This window comes from Amblyraja radiata, chromosome 1 (assembly GCF_010909765.2).
Source record: "Amblyraja radiata isolate CabotCenter1 chromosome 1, sAmbRad1.1.pri, whole genome shotgun sequence".
In the NCBI taxonomy this organism is placed as follows: Eukaryota; Metazoa; Chordata; class Chondrichthyes; order Rajiformes; family Rajidae; genus Amblyraja; species Amblyraja radiata.
In genome coordinates, this window is record NC_045956.1 from 75475997 (window position 1) to 75498500 (window position 22504).

General features: G+C 44.0%; 2 protein-coding genes and 1 long non-coding RNA gene across 6 annotated transcripts in view; 1 reads left to right on the plus strand and 2 right to left on the minus strand.

The window, feature by feature from the left end:
- klhl8 (kelch like family member 8) overlaps window positions 1-4651 on the minus strand; it is a 29923-nt gene extending 25272 nt beyond the window's left edge. The window contains exon 1 of one of the 2 annotated variants that reach the window (XM_033024479.1): window positions 4245-4651. The gene's annotated coding sequence lies outside the window, so the exon portion shown is untranslated. The remainder of the gene's footprint in view (window positions 1-4244) is intronic. The other variant, XM_033024470.1, reaches the window with a different exon arrangement.
- On the plus strand, window positions 4447-11164 carry LOC116975410. 2 transcript variants are annotated; one of them, XR_004412618.1, is made up of 4 exons: window positions 4447-4510; window positions 7960-8107; window positions 10184-10423; window positions 10757-11164. It is a non-coding gene; the product is annotated as an uncharacterized LOC116975410 (long non-coding RNA). The 2 variants fall into 2 exon arrangements; XR_004412617.1 differs by lacking the exon at window positions 10757-11164 and having other exon boundaries at window positions 10184-10744.
- Window positions 11165-11938: 774 nt separating this feature from the next.
- The window catches only part of LOC116975415 (flavin reductase (NADPH)-like), a 38335-nt gene continuing 27769 nt past the window's right edge, over window positions 11939-22504 (minus strand). Inside the window, exons 5-6 of one of the 2 annotated variants that reach the window (XM_033024515.1) lie at window positions 22018-22050; window positions 11939-12739 (exon numbers count right to left, since the gene is read on the minus strand). In XM_033024515.1, the coding sequence (XP_032880406.1) occupies window positions 12576-12739; window positions 22018-22050 (197 nt within the window). In that variant the 3' untranslated portion in view covers window positions 11939-12575. The remainder of the gene's footprint in view (window positions 12740-22017; window positions 22051-22504) is intronic. The other variant, XM_033024523.1, reaches the window with a different exon arrangement.

The window sequence follows — 22504 nt, forward strand, 5'->3', positions numbered from 1 at the left end:
AATCATTCTTTAAGCCGCCTCTTGAAGAATAAATGTAAAGAAAGATCAATTTGAAAGTCTTCCAACATGAAAACCATTGACATCCATTTCTCAACAAGAACTTAAAAGTTTACTTCATTTTAAATCCATTAGAACCAACTTCACACACAAAGAAAAATCGAACAAAGAAAAATTGAATTTCTGTTGCTCAAAACAAATCAAGGGAAGAAGCAAGAAAGGGACAAGTTAAAGCAGGAAACTTTTAATAAAAGATAGCTGACCAGGTTTCAATGTAAAGGATTTCTCACTCACTAAATATGTCCATTTAGCCCAATGCTCCCAGCAGAGCAATCTCATCAGTTCCATTCTCTATTTCCTTGTAGCCCTCCAAGTTATTTTCTCATCATCTCTTTTTAGATTTGTTTGTCATTCTACACCAATGGGTACTCTACAGAGGCCAATTAATCTCCCAGCTCACCCATGTGGTTGCAGGAAGGTGTGAAAGCCACACACAGCACCTGGAGTCAAGGTTGAACCCAGATAGCTACAGCCGTGAGGCAGCAGCACTAACTAGTGCATACCACTGCAGCTTCACCATGCCAGAGGAAGAGAAAACAATAAAGTACATGTATAATAGAAAGAGAAACAAACCATTGATACTCTAGCCTGATCCGCTGAATTACTCCAGCTTTTTGTGTCTATCTTTGGTTTAAACCAGCATCTGCAGTTCCTTCCTACACGTCGATACTCTAACCAGGAAGGAACTTAGGTTAGGTTCCTTAATTTTGATAAAGGTTAGGTGTCTATGTTAGGTTTCTTCATTTCAGTTGTCACAATAGACTAGGCATATCCTGAACCGAAACATCACCCATCCTTTCGTTCCAGAGATGCTGCCTGACCCGCTGAGTTACTCCAGCATGTTGTGTCTATCTTGGTATAAATCAGCACCTGTAGTTTCTCGTTTCTACTTCTATATTAATTTTTTCATTGATCAGAGTTAATTAGGAAGGATTGCACACATGAGAAACTATAAATAGACACTGAACGAATCTGCTACCCTTAACTTGTACAATCCTGGTCTAAACAAACCTGGGAATCAGTGTTCTCCCCAAGAACCACCGACCAGAAAAAAAATGCAATGGAATAAACCTTTATAGGCACTAGGAATCTCTGTACACTGTTCGTGCACCTTGAACAAAATAATCTCTATTTAAAAAAATCTATGCTAGAACACTAAATCAGATCATCTCACACACACACACCCACCCACCCACACTCACTCACTGCGGCCACCGCCACCGCTGATCTTCACTGTCTCCCCGGGGCCACCGATGCTGCTGCCGTCCATCGGCCACTAGCGAGCCAGAGCCGTCACCTCACCAGACTTCCAGGCTCAGCACCAGTGCTTCCCGCTTCCCGCTCCTCCCCCCCCACAGGGAACTTCAGTAGTGATGGGTCTTCCCCGACCACACACCCGCTGGTTAAAATTCCCCACTGTTTATTTTGGCTTTTTTTTTTACAGAAGTACTGGAGCGGCGCTCCGGTGAGCTCCAGCACCACTGCATCCCTGGGTATTAGTCACGTACAACTAATGGTAACCAGTCAGCAGCTGCACACAAACCCTCAACTTGATAGCCTATGACAAACTGAGGTGTAAGTTCCCGCACTACCGCAGAACCCGCTAAATAGCCCGCCGCACGGAACGTGTTAAGAGCTTGCTGCAGGCCGGATAACATCTCGTGGCGGGCCGGATGTGGCCAGCGCGCCATAGTTTGGAGACCCCTGATATAGATGAAATGAGCTGGAGCATACTAAGTTCATAACTCATAGGAGCAGAATTAGGCCATTCGGCCCATCGAGTCTACTCGCCATTCAATCATGGCTGATCTACTTTCCTTCTCAACTCCATTCCTCTGCCTTCTCTCCACAACCCTTGATGCCCTTACCAATCAAGTATCTATCAATCTCCACCTTAAAAACATACCCATTGATGGGTAGAGAAACAGTGTGACTGCCATTCATCCACTCACTACCTCCTCCCCTAGAATCTCTCACTCTGACCCTGCAACGCTACACACCATCTCCCCAGCTCCATCAGCTTATGCCTACATTCCAACGGAGTCACTCGCATTGCCCGAGTTTGCAACCTCTCCACCAAAGCCACTGAACTCCACTGCTGCATTCAGAACCACCCTCTCGCCCTTGGGCTACTTCATCTGGACTCCACGGGATTCCTTGCCTCACGGTGCCACCCCATAGCCTTTACTATGGCAATAAGAGCTTATGCATCAGGTTTACACAAATTTTGGAGTAACTCAGCGGGACAGGCAGCATCTCTGGAGGGAAGGAATCGGTGACGTTTCGGGTCGTGGCCCTTCTTCAGACAGATGTCAGGGGAGTTAGCGGGACAGAGATAAAATGTAGTCGGAGACAGTAAGACTAGTGGGAGAACTGGGAAGGGGCAGGGGAACCGCAGGAGATGCAACCCCTCTCCCTTCGACTCCATCCAAGGACCCCGACAGTCTTTCCAGGTGAGGCAGAGGTTCACTTGCACCTCCTCTAACCTCATCTAATGTATCTGCTGTTCTTGGTGTCAACTTCTGTACATCGGCGAGACCAAGCGCAGGCTCGGCGATCGTTTCACTGAACACCTCCGCAGAGTCTGCCTTAATCTACCCGATCTCCCAGAGGCAGATGTTGCCTCTTGTGCGGTTGTAGGGGAAAGTACCTGGGGAGGGAGTGGTTTGGGTGGGAAGGGAAGAGTTGATCAGAGAGTTGTGGAGGGAACGGAATCTGCGGAAAGCTGAAAGGAGCGGAGATGGGAAGATGTGGCCAGTAATGGGATCCCGTTGGAGGTGGTGAAAGTGTTGGAGGATTATATGGTGTATGCGATGGCTGATGGGGTGGAAGGTGAGGACAAGGGGGACTCTGTCCTTGTAGCGAACGGGGGGGGGGGGGGAGGGGGAGCAAGAGCAGAGCTGCAGGATACCGAGGAGCCCTAGTGAGAGCTTCATCAATAATGGAAGAGGGGAACCCCCGTTTCCTAAAGAATGAGGCCATCTCCGATGACCTAGTATGGAAAACATCATCCTGGGCGCAGATGCGGCTTAGACGGAGGAATTGGGAGTAGGGGATAGAGTCTTTACAGGAAGCAGGGTGGGAAGAAGTGTAGTCTAGATAGTTATGGGAATCAGTAGGTTTGTAGTAGATGTTGTTCAAAAGTGTGATGGAGACAGTGCGATCCAGAAACGGTCAAAGGTGGTCCAAGTGAATTTGAGTGCAGGATGGAAATTAGTTGTGAGGCTTAGGTACCGCTTGGGTCACATATACCCCAGCAGTATGAACATTGACTTCACTAAATTCACATTTCCCTTGCTTTCCCTCTCACTCCATTCCCTCCCCCTTCCCAGTTCTTCCACATTCTTACTGTCTATGACTACATTCTATCTCTGTCCCACCCACTCCCCTGAAATCAGGCTGAAGAAGGGGCTCGACCTGAAATGTCACCCATTCCTTCTCTCCAGAGATGTTGCCTGTCGCGCTGAATTACTCCAGCATGTTGTGTCTACCTTCGATTTAAACCAGCATCTGCCGATCTTTCTTACACCTTATGCATCAGGTTGACGGTTTCCCAATTCAAGATCAAGGAATGGCATTTGTCATCGGTCCCACTATAAGCTATGGCCCCCAGAATTTCCCAGGTATTATCGGGAAAGGGAATCGAGCTATGTGCATCCGCTCCGATATGTTGGGGCGAGTGGGGGTATCGACAATAACCCGCGAGATCCGAACCACCCACCCGCCAGACCAAGCGCCTCCTACCCACCTGTGGCAGTCTGCTGATCCCATTTCCAACACTTCAGCCATCTCCCACCCCACGCAAGTCGCAGCCAGAAACAAAATCACCCTTCACCCCATTAGGGATTGCCTTTGAAAAGACATTGCGGCAACCTGAACCAAAGCAGGACCTCTCCAGACAAATTGCCCGGGAAGTCGCTGAGGACGGAGCCTGCCGCATTCCCAATGAGGGAAATATTAAGACGAGCATTGCAAATACATCAGGCATCGAGTTCAGAAATAGAATCGATGCCGATTCAGAACACCGCCTGCGAGTTTAGTCTTTATCCGAATATTTAACAGCCATTCTATTCCCGAAGTCTAAAATAATCCCAATTGGGTCACCAGTCTAAATATCACAATGCACTAGTTTGTTCGTCGATTTAAAAACATCGAAACTAACTTAAACTCCGTGTCACAGTCCTTACATTCTCACGCATACCTTTCCCTGTTCGGTGTCTGCAGCCGTTATTGGCAGATGTAGGAACTAGGGCGAGCAGCCAAGAGATCAGCTTTGGCGTCTTCCCCCTCGCTTCGCTGCCCGTCCCGTCCCGTCCCCTGAGGAGGCTTTCTTTGCAATGCTGGCTGGAGCCCACAGCACTCACTGCAAACACTTCCGGGTTGGCCTGGCGGTGTGGGTGAGACCAAAGATCCTATAGGATCTGTGGTGAGACTGAGAGCCGGTCTGTTCCGGGTAGGTTTGCAGGCTGTCCCTTTCCCACCCTCATTCCCTTTCCCTCTCCCTCATCCCCCTCCTTCTGGCCCGCAACCGGCACGCGCCTCATCCCGGGAAACGTTCCAACTGCGGGCGGGAGATCCTGGTCCCGGGGAACATTCCAATCCCAGCGCGCGCGCGCCCGCTCTGCACTCGGATCCATCCCTCTCACCAACACCATGCACGCACAACGCTGCGGGAGGCGCAACACACTGTTCTCTATTTCAAGAGAGAAGAGTCAAGAATGTTTTATTGTCATATGTCCCAGATAGGACAATTAAATTCTTACTAGCAGCAGCACAACAGAATATGTAAACATAGTACAGTAAACAATATAATAAGCGAGAGAGAAAAGTCAGTCTGAAGAAGGGTTTCGGCCCGAAACGGTGCCTATTTCCTTCACTCCATAGATGCTGCTGCACCCGCTGAGTTTCTCCAGCATTTTTGTGTACTTTAGAGAAAAGTTCAGTGTGTGTATATATATATATAAATAGGGAGGTAGCACGGCAGTCGGGTCACGACCCATGACCCGTACTGTTGTACACTCGATGAACTGCAGGTAGGCACTGACCATTGTTTCCAGCGTAGTGGGCTCGTTAAAACCCGCCGAAATGGTCAATTTTTGTGCTGTAAATAATTATGGAAATCGCCTACTTCAGAATTCCAAAAGTGAGGAGAAATGACGGTAGATAGAAGCGAGAGCTGAAGGGACAACAACAGCCAAAGTGCTTGGTGAACATTGGCCGTGCAGATATCGAGATTTAAAATATAGCGAATTATCGCGTTTGTTCACTGCATTTCATCAACAGTAAGGCATTATTTGTGTATTTTCTTGATTCCTTTGGTATCTAAAAAAATCTGGCGGTAAAATGTTAAAATCGGCCATGGTTCTCAAGTGGGTTTTTACATACAAAAACTAGAATACGCCTCTGAAACAAAATCTATCATTAAAAAATCATAATGATAGAAAACGTACTTTTCCACGCACCACTCGTAAATCTAGAGATTATTTTAATGATAAATTTAGCTACAGAAGCGATTTCTTTTTGCATGTAAAAACCCACTTCAGAACCATGGGCGATTTTAAAATTTTACAGCCAGATTTATCACTTCTGATTCTTTAGATACCAAATAAATAAAGAAAAAACATACATAATGCCTTATTGTTGATGAAATGCTGTGAGCAATGCGATAATTCCCAATATTTTCCAATTTGATATCTGCACGGCCAATGTTCGCCAACCACTTTAGCTGTTGTTGTCCCTTCAGCTCTCGCATCTCTATACCTTCATTTCTCTTCACTTTTGGAATTCTGAAGTAGGATAGATGTCTCTCACACTTACCCCGACTTCCACAATTTTTTACAGCACAAAAATTCACAATTTTGGCGTTTTTTAACAGGTAGGAAAGTACGCGTTTCGTGTATTAACAACATATATTGGAAGCTGCGATGTCCTCCAGATGGATTGAGCGGTTCCGTGTGTCAAGCCCTTTGACCCGGTGACCTTATGTGCAACCCCCCATACTCACAAATACTTATACAATGCCTTCCATAATGTTTGGGACAAAGACCCATCATTTATTTATTTGCCTCGGTACTTCACAATTTGAATAGAAAAAAATGTGGTTAAAGTGCACATTGTCAAATTCTATTCAAGGGTTTTTATACATTTTGTTTTCACCATGTAGAAATTCCCCCCCCCCCCCCCCCCAATTTTCAGGGCACCATAATGTTTGGGACACATGGCTTCACAGGTGTTTGTAATTGCTCAGGTGTGTTTAAATGCCTCCTTAGTGCGGGTATGAGAGAGCTCATGGCACCTAGTCTTTCCTCCAGTCTTTCCATCACATTTGGAAACTTTTATTGCTGTTTATCAATTATCAACATTGTGCCAATGAAAGTCAAATAAGCCATTATGAGACTGAGAAACAACAATAAAACTGTTATTCGAGACATTAGCCAAACCTTAGGCTTATCAAAATCAATTGTTTGGAACATAATGAAAACCACTGGTTAGCTGCAAAAATAGGATGGCCAGGTTACAGTTTGCCAAGAAGTACTTAAAAGAGCAACCACAGTTCTGGAAAAAGGTATTGTGGACAGATGATACGAAGATTAACTTATATAAGAGTGATGGCAAGAGCAAAGTATGGAGGAGAGAAGGAACTGCCCCAGATCCAAAGCATACCACCTCATCTGTGAAACATGGTGGTGGGGGTGTTATGGCCTGGGCAAGTATGGCTGCTGAAGGTACTGGCTCACTTATCTTCATTGATGATACAACTGCTGATGGTAGTAGCATAATGAATTCTAAAGTGTATAGACACATCCTATCTGCTCAAGTTCAAACAAATGCCTCAAAACTCATTGGCTGGCGGTTCTTTCTACAACAAGACAATGATCCCAAGGGATTTACAGAAAAGCAACAAAGGAGTTTTTGAAAGCTAAAAAATGGTCAATTCTTGAGTGGCCAAGTCAACCACCCGATCTGAACCCAATTGTACAGGCCTTTTATATGCTGAAGAAAAAACTGAAAGGGACTAGTCCCCAAAACAAGCATAAGCCAAAGATGGCTGCAATACAGGCCTAGCAGAGCATCACCAGAGAAGACATCCAGCAACTGGTGATGTCCATGAATCGCAGACTTCAAGCGGTCGTTGCATGCAAAGGATATGCAACAAAATATTAAACATGACTACTTTTATTTACATGACATTGCTGTGTCCCAAACATTATGGTGCCCTGAAATGGGAGACTATCTGCTGTCATTTCTACATGGTGAAACCAAAATGTATAAAAATGGCCTTTATTAAAATCTGACAATGTGCACTTTAACCACATGTGATTTTTTTCTATTACAAATCGTGGATTTTTCTATTACAAATCTCAAATTGTGGAGTACAGAGGGGAAATAAATAAATGATGGGTCTTTGTCCCAAACATTATGGAAGGCACTGTATATAGCTCATATATATACATGCACACATACGTATGCAAAAAATACAATAATAGTGTAATAATAACAATAATAGTCTATGTAGTTCGGAGCTTATGAGAGGTTGCAGTGTTTAATAGCCTAATGGCTGTAGGGAAGCTGTTCCTGAACCTGGACATTACGGTTTTCAGGCTCCTGTACCTTCTTCCCGATGGCAGGGGTGAAATGAATGTGTGGCCAGGGCGGTGTGGGTCTCTGATTATGCTGGCTGGCTTTTTGAGGCAGTGATTTCCGTAAATCCCTTCGATGGTGGAGAGGTCAGAGCTGGTGATGGACTGGGCATGTTCACAATGTTTTGCATGATGCAACCAGTCAATATGCTCTCTACTGTACACTTGTAGAAGTTCAAGCGAATCCTCTTTGACATACCAAATTTCCGTAATCTTCTCAGGAAATAGAGGCATTGATGTTCTTTCTTTGTAATTGCATCAGTGTGCTGGGTCCAGGAAAGATCTTCGGTGCTCCCGTACTGATTGTTATTGAGGAAGACGTGTTTTTCTGCCAATTCGGACAGACTGGTCTGTGGAAGTTGAGGATCCAATTGCAGAGGAATGCGCAGAGACCCAGCTCCGTGAGCTTGGTAACCAGCTTTTTTTTAAATGTTTAATCAAAAATATTTATTCAAATATTAAAATAATATATACCGTACAGTAAAAAACAAAACAGAACCCACCGCCATAATACACGACAAACTATTATACAACTATCTTACACTCCTTGTCAAGGATGCATTCAACCCCTCGCGGTGCCCAACGGTCCCGGAAATCCCGCAGGGCGCCTGTTAACAGCGCGTAGTCCCTCTCTAACACCACCCGAGCATGGACGTAACCCCGGAAAAGGGCAGGCAGCCGGCTCCAGCAGAGCTCTCTTCCACCTGGTGCCATGACACGCGGATGGCCAGTTTGGCCAGGCCCAGGAGCAACCCAACCAGGACATCCTCGGCCCTACCCTCTCCCTTACACACAGGGTGTCCGAAGATGAGGATGGTGGGTGAGAAGTACAGCCAGAAGGCAAGGAGCAGCCCCTTTAGATAATGGAACAGGAGATGCAGCCTCACAAACTCCATATACACGTGGCACATAGACTCTTCCAGCCCGTAAAAGTGGCAGGCAGCCGGCGAGTCTGTGAACCGGGAGAGAAACAGGTTGCAGGGGATGATGGTATTGAACGATGAACTATAGTCTATAAACAACAGCATGACGTACAGTATGTGTTTTTATTGTCCAAGTGGTCCAGCGCAGAGGAAAGCCAGTGAGATCGCATCCCCCGTTCACCAGTTGTGGCGGTAGGCAAACTGTAGTGAGTCGAGGTTCTTGTTGAGGTAGGAGTTGATATGCTCCATAACCGACCTCTCATCACCACGGACGTTAGTGCCACAATAGTCGTTGAGGCATGTCACCAATGACCAATTAAAACAAAATGTTCCAATGTCATCTCTTTGTAATAATCCCCACACACCAAATTATCCAAAATTGAAATTAATTGGGGAAAGTGTTACTATATAAATCTACTCTAGACATTTTATTTTGTTCTGAGATTGTGTTAATTGCAGCTGATCACACTACTTGTGCTGTTAGTGGAATTTGTTGTGAATTGTTACACTGTGATTTATCACTTGCCCAAACTTGTAAAAATGAAATATTTTGTGAGTGAAGCTTTAATTGAAGTGTTAAGTCAATACTACTATAGTAGCAGTCTTAGAAAGAATGGTGTGCTCTCTATGGAAATGTGTTTCTATTGCACTGTAGTCGCTCAAGAACATATGGAATAGGAGCCGATCGCTTAGACCTTCAAACCTGCTCCAATATTAACCAAGATCAGGGATTATTTTACGCCAATACCACCATCCCACACGATCCTTAAATCCTCATAAAATCCAAGAATTAACTGAACCCTCCATTGAATCTCAAACACAGAGGATCGACGGTCCTCTGGGAAAGTAGATTCCAAAGATTCACAGCACCTTGAAGAAAGAAATGCTTGTGTACGTAACTAGCACCCAAGATATATTGTACTCTGGTATTTTAATGTAAGAGACCCGTCTCCCAATGTGGCACAAGTGTAATATACCAACTGATGTGTAATCAATACTATAAGCTGTTTTATGGTGACAAACCAATGCCCACTATCATAGTTTAGGGCTGTATTTGTATTTGGATCTGGACTCTGGGGCATAAGATCAGATCGGGTTCCACATAGTCTGTTCCTTGGCCTTGCATCGCTGGCAATAACCAAGTAGCAAGCTGCAACAATGGAGACAGTGAATGCAAGCTGCATTGATGTAACCCATGGGCTGGACAAGGTCATAGGTCAAGTGTTTTGTGCCACAGTTCGAGCAAATCTACATTGTGTACTCATTAATTTCCTTCCTTAGGCAAGAAGACCAAAACTACACACGCTATTCCAGATGTATGCATTCCAATCCTATATAATCAAGGCAAAACTTATTTGTATGGTCAAAACATGCCATTTGTTTTCCTAATTGCTTCTTGTATCTATATGTTCATTATTCTTTTATAAGGACATTCAGCATCCCAGTCTCTTGCTGGTTAAAAATAATCTTCCTTTTCATAACAACGGAGTTAACTTCATATTTTTGTGCTATCACAGCCTGCCAACTGAAAATTAACTACTGTATTTTCTTTTAATTAACCAGTTGTCACTTCATGCTTGCATTAGTATCCTGGCTGCAGAACTGAAGACATTTGAGCCAGAACCAACTCTCGGTAAGCTGTTCAACAATGTGGAAAATTGCCTAGATCTGTCTGCTCCATGAAAAGCAGCTGAGTGGTATCAAAAGGAACATATTATTAATCCACTGGCCCAAGCACAGTTTGCATTTCAAAGAGCCTCTTAACTGCAGATGTCAACATGAGACCAAAGAGTTGAATTCATGGTAAGGATGAATTTATCTTTTGTGGATGACCCATTGTCAGTCACTGACAGAAGCAGCCTGAATGCTTATCAGCAAACTTTAGGACCTGGAGGAGATAGTATGTTGGGCACTGCAGTGCTCTAAGTGGGGTTGTCAAAACATGTATCACTCATGATACAGCTGGGGAAATACTTGCTGGGTGGTCAAGCCCCTTGGGTTAACCCAGTTGTCAAACCTACTAAAAATTATGATGTTTCTGAATGTGCCTTGCAATCAAATACAATCAAAAAGTTCAGTTAACAAAATATTAAAAACTGCAATATAGATTAATGCATTATACCGAAATTGATGCAGGTCCTATCAGCAAATTCCACGATGAAAGTGCTGGAAATCGCCTCAGCTTCCTGTCAGTCTGTGAAGTCCAGCATTAGAGGGCATTTGTGGAGAGGCAGAAGAGGAGAAGCGGGCAAATTCAGTTTCCACATCCGCTAATGGAGGAATCGAACCCGGGACGTGTGGAACTGCCAGCATTTCTTGGTAAATCTAGACCAGATGTTCCTGTGGCCTGCATTCTTTTTTTTAAATCAGCACCAAGGTCCTTCATAGCTTTGTACCATCCTAAGCAGTGCAGATTAATGCTTTGTGCAACACATTTCTAAATATTGCGAATTCTGCTAAAAAGTTATTAAATAAGAAATACAAAGTAAAATATATTTCCAAACTAATTTTAAACTGGATAACACTGATGATCTAATCCTGAAGCTGAGCAAATTATTAAAATATTTACTAATATAATTGCCAGTCTGCATGTTGCATTTTAATTGCAAATTATATTTTTATTAAGATTAAACTCACTTGAATATTTCCAGTTTTTCTTTAATACTGCACAGAGTAAGGTAGCAGTTTAGTGTTCGGATACTACATTGTCTTTTTTGATTTTTTTTAATACAGTCATTCAAATACGTTAACACTGCAACAATATTTGTTGCAAAGGGAAATGCCTTTGTGTCATGTTACAACGTAGTATTGATGCTGTTATCCATCTCTCTGTTTCGCTTGACCCAGAGTGCTTTCCTGGGGAAATAATAGTTCACACAGTCACACTCTCTTGCATTCCAAATTTAACGTCAGTGCTGAGCAGTTTCCACTTAGGACTAAGCTAAACTTGCCAAATAAAAATTAACCTGCCATGCTTTGGCCTGCCCAATCCCTGCAATCAGTCTGAACACAGGTTCTGACCTGAAACATCACTTATCTATGATCTCCAGGGATGTTGCTTGACCCGGTTAGCTACTTCAGCATTTTGTGTCTCCCAAATAAAATACAACCTGATCTTAACTTGCAAACCTTATATTATTGCTGTCCTTTTCTGGTCCCGACTAGATATTTCAATTTAAATGAGGGTTCACATCTAAAAGGTAGATTATAATAACTCATAAAACAATACTAATAGTTTTTCAATACAATTCAGTTACGTATAAAGCAAGTTTTCTTTGGATTCAAAAATAAACAAAAATGTACACATTTCAATCAACCTTCATCTTGAATGCATAAAATACTTTATTTTACAAGTTACCATATAAACAAAATCCATTGCGATTTACTATTATCCTCTATTTGATTCATCTTTTTTTTATTCTGAGTTAGACAATGCACTGACGCAGAATCATTCCAGAGTTTCCAAAAACAATATCAGGTTGATGCAGATTATACATTCAGGTTGAGATTAAGCATACCTGCATTACTTACAACTTTATTTCCTTTATTTAAAAAAAAATTTCTCTGAATACATCCAAATCCTTTGCAAATTTACTAACATTGTCATTAATACAGTCAACCACTGAAAAATGCTTGTAAAATCAAGTTTTATATAAATCTTCTCAATTTCTGTGCAGTTTTCTGCTTACATAGAATGAACTAATCCACTAAATATTGCAAGAGAGAAAATCAAATAGATGCTCGATATTTCTAAGCGCACCCATATGATATTCTGCAGTCAAAGCTATTCATATATAAAGTAGAGATGAAAGAAAATAACTACTGAGTTCTTAGGTTAATCATTTATCTCTGAATTAAAAGTAAATGTTAATACTTTTGTTGTTAATAATAGTCTCTTATTTGTTTAGATGAACCATTTTAAGGATTCTGCTGGGAAATTGTAGGAATTTATATTTCACACTGTTACCATGGCCACAGACTTCTTCACCCACGTATCCTCATTAAGCTGGGAAAGCATGAAGCGAGCAACATCTCCCCGTGTCACTGCATTTGCAATGGGATTCCCATCCTGATCCGGAACAAAGTAGCCACCATAAGTTAACATTTCTTTATCTAGAGAAAAAAAATGTTAAAGGATAAATAAATAAGAAATGGCGATTCATTTGCAGGCACTGTATCAGTGGAATGATTTAAAAAAAGTAGACTAATGAAAGGCATAATGAGGAATTAGGATTGAAATCATTGATGCCATAGTATTTTTAAATACACACAATGTAGAACCCCTTTATGAAAGAATATGCACATGCAATTTACGCACTATTTTAGATCAATTCTTGTTAGGATATAAGAAATGAAGTGTTGAAATTAATGATTAATGAGCCTTAACAATGCCCACTCACAGGTTTCACAAATGCTCATTAGGATGCCAGGAAGAAATCTCGTAACCAAAGTAGTGCACATGGTTGAGTTACTATTGGTGCACTCATCATCCATAGAATACATGGATACATACAAAGGGTGGCACAGTGACACAGCAATAGAATTGCTGCCTTACAGCGCTAGAGACCCAGGTTCGATCCTGACTATGAGTGCTATCTGTACAGAGTTTGTATGTTCTCCCCGTGACCGGCGTGGGTTTTCTCCAGGATCTCCGGTTTCCTCTCACACTCCAAAGATGTACCAGTTTGTAGGTTACTTGGCTTGGTATAATTGTAAATTGGTCCTATTATTTGTAGGCTAGTGTGTGTGGGGATCGCAGGCCGGCATGGACTCGGTGGGCCATAGGGCCGGTTTCTGCGCTATATCTCTAAACATAACTGCCTTCCAATTTATAATGTATCCAAATCAGTGGACAGGATTGTGTCACTGAGGTCGATTTTGTTGAACTATTCTTGTCACAAGTTTTTACTCATAGTCTAAGAAAGAACTGCAGATGCTGGAAAAATCGAAGGTAGACAAAAATGCTGGAGAAACTCTGGGTGAGGCAACATCTATGGAGCGAAGGAATAGGTGACATTTCGGGTCGACCTTTCTTCAGATTGATGTGGTGGGGGGGGGGGGGGGGGACACGGGAAGAAGAAAGGAAGAAGCGGAGACAGTGGGCTGTGGAAGAGCTGGGAAGGAGAAGGGAAGGAGGGAGAAAGCAAGGACTACCTGAAATTGGAGGTCAATGTTCATACCGCTGGGGTGTAAACTGCCCAAGCGAAATATGAGGTGCTGCTCCTCCAATTTACGGTGGGACTCACTCTGGCCATGGAGAAGGCCCAGGACAGAAAGGTCGGATTCGAAATGGGAGGGGGAGTTGAAGTGCTGAGCCAGGATAGAGTCCTGACAGGAAGTAGGGTGTGAAGAAGTCATAGTCTACTCGTAGTCTTCTCATATTGTGAATGATCTTACTAAGTGGATCTACGCATTTATGTGAATGTGCATTCTGTGATATGCATGTTTGGGAAATAAGGACATCTGAGGAATCATCTTCATGCTCTCCTGCCATGTCCTTGAAGGCCAGAGAAGATTACAGGGGATATGATCAAAATGTTGTCCTTTTCATAGTTCACCTGTTGATTAAAAAGTCAGTCTAAATTTCAGAGGTATTTTTAGTTCTACCAGCAACTCTGCCTGTCTCTCCATCTCTGATTGACAGAGATATAATGTCATATTTAGAGTCTCCTCCCCTGTGTCTATTAGATAGATAATTAGTGCCAGCGCCAACTCTAGACATTGTCAAGTAACTCAAAACAAGAGTTCATTCAATGGATCAATGGTACTTTATTGTCACGTGTACCGAGGTACAGTGAAATTTGATTTGCCATACATTCATACAAAAAAAAAGCAACAAGATACAAAACTACATAAAGATTAAACATAGACTTTAACAGCCACCACAGCGGCGTGTGAGAATCCCCAGGGCACACAGCGGAGACCCACAGCCATCAGTTCTATGTCCGGGCCACACACACGCTACTTCACCGTGATGTGACCAAAGTTGTAACGACCGCTGTCACTCTCTCTGCAGTCCCTGCCCGCCTAAACAGTCAGAAAGCCGTCCACCCTCGCACTAGACTCCGGGATGTCCTCATGGAGTTATGTCCCCGCAAACACTGAGATCACTGCACTCACGGCACTCCCTCCAAGTCCTCACCAGTGCAGGCAGCACGTCCATCTTATTTTTTTGGCGACCTCACATTCCACTGTACCTAACCTATACCTTCTTTCCTCCATTCCTCCCGCGGTCAGGGCAATCAAAGTTCCCGCGGTCAGGGCGGTCGAAGCTTCCGCGATCGGGCCGGTCGAAGCTCCTGCGGTTGGAGCTCCCGAAGTCGATCCCTAACATAGGGACCGCCTATGTTAGGCCACAGTGCAGACGGAGATACGATACGGAAAAAGTCGCATCTCCGTCGAGGGAAGTGATAAAAAAAAGTCCCGCCCCACCCTCTCCACATAATACAAAAACTAACGATACACTAAAACATACAAGTAAAAACAGACTAAAAACAAAAAAAGAAGAAAGGGACGAGACAGGCTGTTGGCAAGGCTGCCATGTACGGTAAGATCAGCAAACCACACTACAGGTCAGAACACAAAGTGGTCAGGCAGCATCTGGGGATGGAACGGACAGGAGGCATTTTGGGTCAGGACCCATCTCCATTCGGAAGGGTCCCAACCTGAAATGCCGCCTGCCCATTCCCTCCCCAGATGCTGCCGGACCTGCTGAGTTCCACCAGCACTTAGTATTTTGCTCTAGATCCCAGCATCTGCAGTTACTTGTGTCTCGAACTACAGGTCAATCTACTTCCAGGTCTGAAAATCTTCCGTCTACCAGGAACAACTGATCTCCCAACCCCATTCCCAAACTCAGACGGACCCGACCAGCAGGGTTGCCAACAGTCCCGTATTAGCCGGGACATCCCGTATATTGGGCTAAATTGGTTTATCCCATACGGGACCATCCTTGACCCTTATTTGACTGCTACTACTCAGGTCGAGGGGACTGTCGGGACCGTCCGGCCCTGCCTCACCCGTCCCGACGTAGTGCAGCCCATGGAGTGCAGCCGCAGCGCCTCGCTCACGGCTCCGTCAGTCAGCAGCCCGGCCAGCTGTCCGACCTTCAGACCTTCGTTTACCGCCGACAACACCACCCATCCTTCTCATGGCCCATCATCAGTTCATGAGTTGGATGTGGTGCTGGACTTCGTGTGCAGCAGAACACAAAGCCCAGCCGGCAGGCCAGCTGAGAAGTTTTGGCCCGGACACCAGACTTTGCGCACAACATCATGCGGCCAAAACTATGTTTCTATGTTCTAAAACTCTTCAGCTGGCCCACCGGCTGGGCTTTGTGTGCAGTCCAGCACCCGGGCCAACTTGCTCAAGTTGGTCAACGAATTGCCCGGAATTGGTGATTTGGTTGACGTCCTGTCACTTTCCGTGCATCAGATGCATGCCTGGTTCGTCGAAAAGATCAAAATTAAAAATTCGAAGTATGGTTTCTACTAAATGTGCATCACTTATGCACCATCGTAAAGTCGAAATATCGTAAGTTGAAGCATCGTAAGTCGAGGAGCATCTGTATTCTGTAATCACCAGAGGGCACACTTACAGACAGATCCTAGATCTGATACAACATCGTGCGTTTGTGTTGCATGTGCTGTTGACGCCACGCACGAGTGATTCACCTATCATCCAATCACAGGCTGCTTTATGCGCATCAGTTGTACGCTATATTTTTCCAATTCCTGACAAAACAAAAAGTTTCAGTAACGTCTGGTGTTGTTCGGTCGGTTTAGCATGTGCTAATATGGATCAACCTGCAAAATGGATCAACCTGCAAAAAAGAAAAGACTGTGCAGCTGTAACAACAATGGGAAGCAAAAAAAGACGTGGGTTAAGCCCGTCAGTGTTGACTTGACGAAGGCCTTCTGTACTTTATGCCGTCGAGAATTTGTCCCTTATTTTGACCTTTGGTCCCTCATTTGGGAGTGAGAAAGTTGACAACCCTACCGACCAGCGATGTCTAGGACAAGGCCTACCATGACCGACGAGTCTTGCAGCCTTCCGGCCTGAACCGCACGACTCCATATCCCAATGAAACAAAAATGTCTCACAACCAGCGCAATGGAGGATTGTTGGAGGATGCGACTGAGCCGGCGAGGCCTGACTGCTGACTCCAAAACCGCTGCCTAAGGTTATTGGAGAAACCAGTGACCTACCAGCCTTTTGAAAGCCCAACCTGAACAAGCACTCAAACTGGCGGGAGTGGCCAACCTCACAACCTGACCCCGAGGCCCGACTGAACAATGTTGCGAGACACGTCCCCACTTTCAATTCCCCCAGTGATTAACTTAGCTAGATTCACCTACCTTCAGGAACTATACAGACATGGCTCATTCCTATTTTTCCTCACTGTGCCACACGACCTGAGGGCTTCTCAGATAGACCGTACTACATTTTTGGGCATTTTGGGATATACTTCCTAATCAACACCTCTTTGTGCTTGAGATAGACACAAATTTCTGGAGTAACTCAGCGCGTCAGGCAGCATCTCTGGAGAAAATGAATTGGTGAAGTTTGGGGTCAGGACCCTTCTTCAGACTGATTTGGGGGGGGGGGGGGAGGGGGGGGGGGAGGAGGGGGGGAGGGGGGGGGGGGGGGGACTAGAGCAATTAAAGACCAGGACAAATCAGGGCCTGCAAAAGATGACCTCAGGCAGGGTGGTTCCTGATAGACCAATTGTTGGCTCAGGACAGTGTGATCCCAAGAGGGATACATTGTTACAAACTGTAAAACTGGTTGTGTTTCTCCGTGTTTGGATGGGCACAGTCCTCCCCACCCTGGAGAGCATCTACATCAGGGGTCGGCAACCTTTTCTGCCAAGGGGCCAGGACACATGTCTGTGAGCGGATGGCGGGCCACATCTATCACGTGTACACATGGATCCCGCCCCTTCAAGGATGCCACCCGGAGCACTGAGCTCAAATATCATACTCGCTCATCCCCGGCCTACTGACAACCCCAATCCCGACAGTGAATCCCAGACACAGAAGGTGTGCGGCTGTGCCGGCGGCTTTGCGCAGGAAGCGGTACAGCCAGAGCTCGGCGTTCAGCCATTGCAGCCGCCAGCGCAGGCCTCCTTGCGTCACCGCGCCTGGGCCCGGGAGGAGGAGACCGGCCTCACGCAGAGCAATGGGCAGTACTTTTTCAGTGTTTCACCTGACCCTCGGTTCAAAAATTACCTTCCAGGTACCGGAGGTGGAAAAAAATGCTGGAGAAACTCACTCCAGCATTTTTTTCCACCTTAGATTTTTCCAGCATCTGCAGTTCTTTCTTAAACATTCCAGGTACCAGAGATGACGGAAGTCTGCCGGCCGGATGATTGAGGAAAAAATATATATATGTGCCTGCGGGCCGGATGATGTTGTGTTACGGGCCGGATTCGGCCCGTGGGCCGCAGGTTGCCGACCCCTGAGCTACATGAAGCGCTGCCACAAGGCGGTGGCATTCATCATCAAGGATCCCTGACTTTCGGGCAACACCCTCGTTGCATCTAGCATCAGGCAGGAGGTACTGAAGCTCACTTCACCGGATTCAGGAACAGCTACTTTCCTACAAATATCAGGATCTTGACAAGACCTGCACAACCTCGATACTGCCTCAGCAACAGACCAACTCTTGCACCACCAAGTTTTCCAATTGTGTTTGCACATATGTCTTGTTCATGTTTTTGCAGAGTCTTTTTCAATTTACTCCAATTTTTGCGTCTATGTTCGGTTTAAACCAGCATCTCTAGTTCCTTCCTACTCAACTTTACCTGTGTAAAGAAGATGCCGCACAACTTAGCCCGGCGGTAATGACCCACGTAGGAATTGAAAGCTCAGGGTTGCTCAAATGCATTGACATGAATAGTAAAGTCATAGCAAGTTGGTGCCTTAATCATGGTTGTAGTTAATTCAGGAAACCAACATTTCCTGAGAGAATGGGGCAATTTAACCATTTCCTGTACTGAATCCAAGATCTGGACAAAACCATTTTGTAGCTCTCCACCTCAGCTACCCCAACCATGTATTTGTAAAGGGAGTTGCTCTATGCTTGTGAATCGTAGACAGTGTACAGCAGACATAACAAGCAGCTGAACCACTTCCACATGGCTGCTCTCTGTAGGAAAACCTCCCATCAAGTGGCAAGACAAGGTTCCAGACGCACAGATTCTGTTCCAGACGTACCTCCCCATCATCTACACATTGCTGAAAGAATCACTAATCACGTTGGAAGGATGTATTAGAAGGGATGTTCATAAGTGATAGGAGCAGAATTAGGCCATTCCATCCATCAAGTCTACGCCATTCAATCATGGCTGATCTACCTTTCCCTCTCAACCCCATTCTTCTGCCTTTGCCCTATAACCCCTGACACACTTATTGATCAAGAATCTGTCAATCTCCACCTTATAAAAGCAGTTACCATGGGTACCACGTAACTAAGGGTTACTTGAAGTTAGAAAAATCAATATTCATACCACTGGTCTGTCTGAAAGCAGAACACTGAAGCAGCTGCTTTATGGAGAGCCGACTGATCATGTGGTGGACAGAAAAAGAGATTCAAAGACTCTTTTGGACCATCCCAGCAGAGTTTCAACATTGACATACACCACCAGGAACAACAAGAACCAGATTGCCCTGTGTGGTGTTCCTGCATAAGATGCAATGCTCGTTCATGTGCTAAGCTAGAATTGAGGAAACAAAGAGGAAAAGAAACATAGAAAAAAGGTGCAGAAGGAGGCCATTCGGCCCTTCGAGCCAGCACCGCCATTCATTGTGATCATGGCTGATCGTCCCCTATCTATAACCCGTGCCTGCCTACTCCCCATATCCCTCGATTCCACCAGCCCCTAGAGCTCTATCTAACTCTCTCTTAAATCCATCCAGTGATTTGGCCTCTGTGGCAGGGATTTGGCCACTGCCCTCTGTGGCAGGGAATTCCACAAATTCACAACTCTCTGGGTGAAAAGGTTTTTTCTCACCTCAGTCTTAAATGGCCTCCCCTTTATTCTAAGACTGTGGCCCCTGGTTCTGGAAAGAGAATCTCAAAAATCAAGAAACACTGAAATACAGACATCAAGAAATACAGGCTACAGCAACCTGACACCTCTATAAACTGTGTGGAAGGAACTTTCAAACCCACGTTGATACATTCAGCCATCTTCATTCACATCGCAACACTAGAGTCTCGATGTCACTGTCTGACTCAAGAATGGGTGAAGAGCATCAACAACACAAGTTGCTGGCTTCTGCACATAGCTGGAAAATGTATTTTACTGCTACTCCTGACCAGATACAGGGGGGAAAAAATCAGTGGTGTGTCATTGAATATAGAGCACACCTCCAATTTCCACTCTCCTTTTTAAAGTCATCTTAGGGATCCAAAACCCAGAAGCCAATATTATATTTATTTAATTGAATTGCAAATCCAGATTCTAAATCACAGATTTGATCCTGGATAGCCGCATACAATCACATTTCCCTTTCCATGCAGAGCTGCCTGTGGTTTCATATGCAAGATAATATAAAGTAACTCTGGAGACTGCAGGCAATTTCCCAACTGCATTTATGCTGCCCTATAGCAGAGTAGATGTACTGCACAGATAGCTTGAAGCACCTATGCCAGCTCAGACCTGCTGCAGTAAGTTCTCTCCCAGATGTCAATGGGGAACTGCTGGGAGGCATTAGGAAGTGACAGATCCTACATTTATAATTGCTTGAGTGTGTTTCAATCTATTTTAATTTGTTTGATTTAATAGTTTTGTAAAGTTTTCAAATATTTCTGAATGGTTTTGACAGCCAGAGGCAGGGTTTGGTTCTTTCAGTATTATGGTGGGCAGTTGTTTTGCTCCCACCTTCCTGTTACACAGGATTGAATAACAGGAAGGCCGTGTCACAATGCAGGGCTGTGCAACTGAGTACAGCTGTGGCAATATTGAAACACTTCTCATTGAAGAAACAATAACGATATTTTCCATCACAAATTATGTACCAACAGCTCACAGCAGGAATTCCAATCAACCAACGTAACCTGCCCTGCGCATCTTTGTGGTTCAACTAAAGGTAAATGGGTGCTACACAGTAAAAACATTCTGCAGTAAATGGAACAAATGTTCTCTTTGTAATCCCAAGTATTACCAATGATAAATTATCTCATTTCTGAGCTGAGCACCATAATATTCACCGGATCCCTAAACTGAACCCAAACCCTAAATTAAGCATCAAGTGGATATGTCAAGTTTTAATTTGTTTCTTTTATTTCATAGTTCATTTTTATTCTTTCCATTTTGTCATTACCAGACTTTTTCTTCCCATCCGCATTTATATTCTCGGTGACCTTTCTTAATCCAATCTTAACTGCGTAAGTGCAATCAGAACATCTCTAGAATGTCTTATATTGTCCTGTTTGCCCAGATGGGGCAGTAATTCAGGCTCAGGGCATATTAATTTGCAGACTAGTAGCAAGAGTAAACGTTCAAGAACACTCGCACATAAATGTTTAAATAAGTTCCTCCTCTCTAAACTAATTGTCAGTTTAGCCATGTCAAAAAAACAAAGTTTGAGGAAATCGCGGTCAAACACAAGATATTCATATAATTTGAAGAAGACATTTAAATTGTGTTAGAGCATTGAATGAGTCTTTATGAGAAGTACCTGTATGTGCTACATACAAAACTGAATCAAACATTGGTGCTTCTCACAGTGCAAGGTTGCAGTGCCAGCGAATGCTTCTCTGATTGCTGAATCTAACATATGGGTGACAATCCTGTCCATGTGTAGAGCACACCAACACATGTGTTTTGCTAACATACAAAAATCACATAATATCAATGCAGGTGAGCTATCAAGAACATTTCAGAACCCTTTCTTAACAACTGTAGTATTGCTTCGTCATCTGATGTCAATGAAGTTTAATTTTTAAGAACTTAAGAACAGCACAAAACTGATTCATCCCTTCCTAAATTTGATTGAACCCTCATAAAGTAAAAATAAATCAGTTGAGATATTCTGAACTCCATCACAGCTTTAGTTGGTGGGCAGAAGCAAAGATTCAAGGATATTCTCAAAAACGCCTTGGAAAAAAAGTGTCGCTTCCTCACTGTGTCACTGGCCCAGGGCTGCTCAAAATGGGAAGGAGCACAGGATGGCATTGGAAACCTAGGGTACATTTTTTCGGAACACAAAGGATGGATGCCCAACATAAAAAAGATAAAATAATTATGGAATTTAAGTCTGTCAATGAGATACACTTGATTATGCTTGAGAAAAGCTCCTAGTAAAGTACAGCAAAACGAATTAACATTTCACAGCAAAACATGACATTCATCAATGCAAATGAAGGAGTGAGTGTGAAAAGAGTGTGAGGTCTGAAACTATCCGCGGTGATGTTATGAGTATCTGAAAATGCAACAGATGCCACTTTTATGCAGCAGAATTCATTATCTCTTCTCAGCGGGCCAAAATTTCAACAATTCAGTCTGTTGACTTCAGTGGAAAAATTATCCCACAACATCCAGCTTTAAAGTGATTAGGATCAGACCCATAACTTATTTCACATTCCACTCCATTTTAGTTTGCATGGATTTCAAACACATTGCAAGATGAGGTGATACTGTAGATTACCTATCTGATGCAGGCAGTTCCCTGCCAGTTTGCTGTGATAAAATGACCACGTCAGCCAGAAATTTAATGAATTGTTACCACAAAATCAGTTTTCTCCCAGTCAAACTCCAGTGATAAATTATCATCTCTCAAAATAGTCCATCCGAATATGACAGCTGGTGGAATTGGATTTAAAATGCCTTTGTAAAAGATCTGAATAAAACGTCTTTAAGCAAATCAATTTAGGCTG